At 47.1% G+C, this 4,251-nt stretch overlaps 1 protein-coding gene across 1 annotated transcript in view; it reads left to right on the plus strand.

The window, feature by feature from the left end:
- NLRP8 (NLR family, pyrin domain containing 8) overlaps positions 1–3,820 on the plus strand; it is a 64,835-nt gene extending 61,015 nt beyond the window's left edge. The window contains exon 10 of the mRNA XM_011996982.1: positions 3,706–3,820. Coding sequence (XP_011852372.1) covers positions 3,706–3,820 — 115 coding nt within the window. The remainder of the gene's footprint in view (positions 1–3,705) is intronic.
- The last annotated feature ends 431 nt before the right edge of the window (positions 3,821–4,251 follow it).

A 4,251-nucleotide genomic window follows, 5' to 3' on the forward strand; every position in this document is an offset into this window, starting at 1 on the left:
AAAAAAAAAAAAGAAAAAGAAAAAAAAGATGTGCCTTGGCCAGGCCTAGTGGCTCACGCCTGTAATCCCACCCCTTTGGGAGGCCAAGTGGGAGGATCACTTGAGCCCAGGAGGTCAAGGCTGCAGTAAACCATGTTTGCACCACTGCACTCCAGCCTGGGCAACAGAGTGAGGCCCTGTCTCAAAAGACAAAAATAAAGAATACCCAATAAATGGAGAACTAGACAAACGTCATGAATAGGAACACTGCCTTTCAGAGATGACAGTTTTCCTCGGCTGTATTCATAAAGTTATTGCAATGACCATAAAATGCCCAAAGTACACTAATGGAAATTTACAGGCAAATTCTAAAGTATGTGAAGAAAAGTGGCCAAGCACGGTGGCTCACGCCTGTAATCCCAGCACTTTGGGAGGCCCAGGTGAGCGGATCACAAGGTCAGGAGTTCGAGACCAGCCTGGCCAACAAGGCAAAACCCCATCTCTACTAAAGATACAAAAAATTAGCCAGGCATGGTGGCAGGTGCCTGTAATCCCAGCTACTCGGGAGGTTGAGGCAGGAGAATCGCTTGAACTGGGGAAGCGGAGGTTGCAGTGAGCTGAGATCATGCCATTGCACTCCAGCCCGGGTGACAGTGCAAGACTCTGTCTCAAAAAAAAAAAAAGAAAAAGAAAAAGAAAAAAAAGAAATACAAAGAGTTCAGGATAGCTAGCACAGTATGGTATTTTCCATGCATTTAATTAGAGATTGGAGAAATATACTTGGGAAACAGAATAGAGTCCAAAACAGAAGGTCACAAACATGATCATGTGACTTCTGACAAACCGACACTCCAAAAGACTAGGCAAAGGGTAGTATTTTAACAAATGGTGCTAAATTGATTGGTCACACATAGAAGAAAAAAATCTGAATTCCTACCTCATACCATATACAAAATTAATTCCAAGTATAGTATAAATCTAAATGTGAAAGGAAAGATGCTATACTTTCTAAAAGTGAACTAATCAGAAGACATTCATGACCTAAGGAGAGACCATAAATTTAATATGCGTTCACCATAAATTCTTCAAATGGCATTTTCAAACACGTTTGGCCAGGCACAGTATTTCATGCCTGTAATCCCAGCGCTTTGGGAGGCCGAGGCTGGTGGATCACCTGTCGTCAGGAGTTCGAGATCAGTTTGGCCAACATAGTGAAACCCCCTCTCTACTAAAAATTCAAAAATTAGCCGGGCGTGGTGGTACACACCTGTAGTTCCAGCTACTCAGGAGGCTGAGGCAGGAGAATCCTTTGAACCCGGGAGGCGGAGTTTGCACTGAGCACTCCAGCCTGGGTCACAGAGCAAGAGTCCACATCAAAACAAACTAAAACTAAATACATTGGACTTTATCAAAAGTATAAACTTCTGTTTCAAGATTGCTAAGGGAGTACATTTCAAGTGTTCTCACCACAAAAAAAAATAAGTATTCAAGGCAACAGATGTGTTTGTTAGCTTGATTTAACCATTTGACATTGTGTACATAGATCACACTGGACCCCACGAGAATATACAATTATAATTTGTCAATATACACACACACAAAAAAGCCAAGTGCAACTTCCGGATTATGTAAAATAAGGGCACCCAACACACACACACACACATACACACACACTGTCTCTCTCACACACTCATACACACACTCTGTGTCTCTCACAAACACACTCTCACACATACTCTCTCACACACTCTCACACACAGTCTCTCACACACACAGTCTCACACACATCCTCTCTCACACACTGTCTCTCTCACACACTCTCACATGCACACACACTGTCTCACACACATCCTCTCTCACACACTGTCTCTCTCACACACTCTCACATGCACACACACTGTCTCACACACATTCTCTCTCACACACTGTCTCTCACACATCCTCTCTCACACACTGTCTCTCTCACACACTCTCACATGCACACACACTGTCTCACACACATCCTCTCTCACACACTGTCTCTCTCACACACTCTCACATGCACACACACTGTCTCACACACATTCTCTCTCACACACTGTCTCTGTCTTGAACATTCTCACACACACACATGCACTCTCTCTGTCTCTCTCACACACTGTCTGTTTTGCACGTTCTCACACACACTCTCTCACACACATGCATTCTCTCTGTCTCTCACACACACTGTCTCTGTCTTGCACATTCTTTCTCACACACACACACTCTCACACACATGCACTCTGTCTCTCTCTCTCACACACACTGTCTCTGTGTTGCACATTCTTTCTCACACACACACACTCTCACACACATGCACTCTGTCTCTCTCTGTCACACACACTGTCTCTGTCTTGCACATTCTTTCTCACACACTCTCTCCCACACACATGCACTCTCTCTGTCTCTCTCTCTCTCTCACACACACACATACACTAATTGCTCCGGGACAGCCAGCTGAAGGCTGTTAGCATCCGGGCGCCCTGAGCGCAGGTGTGTGGGGGCAAGGCAGCCTCTTGGCGGAGCACCTGTAAATGGTGCACACAGGTGCAGAAAAGTGCCTGTTCCCTGGGGCTGGTCGTTCAGAGCCGGTTGCAGCCAATAGGCAGCAGCAACATCACGGGCTCAGCCCTCCCCAAGGATTATCGCCTCGTGGGCACGGAGCTGGGCGTGGCCGCCTTTTTTCTGTGATTGCCAGTTGTCCCAGCGCAGGACCTGCTCTTGGAGGCGAGGTGTGAAGTTGGTGAGTATTCCTCCTGTCTTGCTCCCTGTCCTTCCTGCTTGTGTTCTCCACTGCTGATTAGAACCTGCATATTGAGCTTACTAGGCGCCCCCACCCTCTCCCTTTTGGCTGCTCAAAGCCCGGGACCAAAGGGTTCCTCGAAAGAACAAAGTCCAGTTGCCCCATTTTGCTGTAAAGATTTTCCTCTAAAACCTCATATTTACTTGGGATATTTAGGTAAGTCTCTTGTCCTTTCCAGACATTCGGTCTAAAATACAGTACAGAGGGCTGGGCACAGTGGCTCACGCCTGTAAACCCAGCACTTGGGGAGGCCAAGGCAGGTGGATCATCTGAGGTCAGGAGTTCAGGACCAACCTGGCCAACATGGTGAAATCCTTGTCTCATAAAAACACAAAAATAAGCCGGGCGTGGTGGCAGGCTCCTATAATCCCACCTTCTAGGGAGGCTGAGGAAGGAGAATTGCTTGAACCCAGGAGGCAGAGGTTGCAGTGAGCCAGGGTCACGCCACTGCACTTTAGACTGGGTGACAAAGTGAGACTTCATCTCAAAAATAGAATACAGAGTGGGGGTACTGCGACTTGAATGTCGGGGTTAGCAAATGTGCGCATTTAGTAGGAGTCTGGGGTGGGGGGTGTTACGGTGCTAATTGTGCTAATAATATGTTAACTGTAACTTAGTTACTGAAATGCTGTATAATTCTGACAGTGTTGTTTGTCCTGTTTACCAAGGGAGGAAGCTGAGCCCCAGAGAAATTAAATGGCTTGCCTGGGGCAGAAAGCGGCAAATCAATATTCAAAACTGGGTCTGAGACTTCCAGCCCTGTAATCTTAACTGCTTCTTTCTAATCATTCAGGACACCTGCGTAGAAAGGTGTGGTGGGAGAGGTCGGTCTGTAGAAAAAGCATAGCGACAAAGTGCGAGCTTAGGGAAGTCACTCATCCTCAGAAAATAACCTCAACCGGCAGCTTTCCTTTCCCTCCCTCCGGCTGTAATCCTGCCTGGTACTTGAAAAACTTCTCCCCAACTCCTCACCCACCTGACTTCACTCAGGAGAAAGTGACTGTGCCTATCCCAAATTAATCCCTACACCATCCAGTCATCTTTCTCTGGGGCTTGATTAATCAGTTCAAGGGAAATACAGGGTGTTATCATCCCGTATGCGTTAATGCACCTTCCCCTAAAACAGAGCAACCCAGTCAACACCACAGAACCTCAGCTTCGAACCCTGGAGTGAGGACGGTGATGCCCTTTGTATATTAATATGCCATGTAAGGCCGGGCGCGGTGGCTCACCCCTGTAACCCAGCACTGTGGGAGGTAGAGGCGGGCAGATTACCTGAGGTCAGGAGTTCGAGACCTGCCTGGCCAACATGGTGAAACTCCTCCTCTACTTAAAAAACAAAACAAAACAAAAAAGGTGTGCTGGACACCTGTAATCCCAGTTTCTTGGGAGGCTGAGGCAGGAGAATTGCTTGAACCTGGGAGACGGAGGTTGCAGTGAGCTGAGATCAT

The sequence above is a fragment of the Mandrillus leucophaeus genome, unplaced genomic scaffold (assembly GCF_000951045.1).
Source record: "Mandrillus leucophaeus isolate KB7577 unplaced genomic scaffold, Mleu.le_1.0 Scaffold53, whole genome shotgun sequence".
NCBI classification, from domain to species: Eukaryota; Metazoa; Chordata; class Mammalia; order Primates; family Cercopithecidae; genus Mandrillus; species Mandrillus leucophaeus.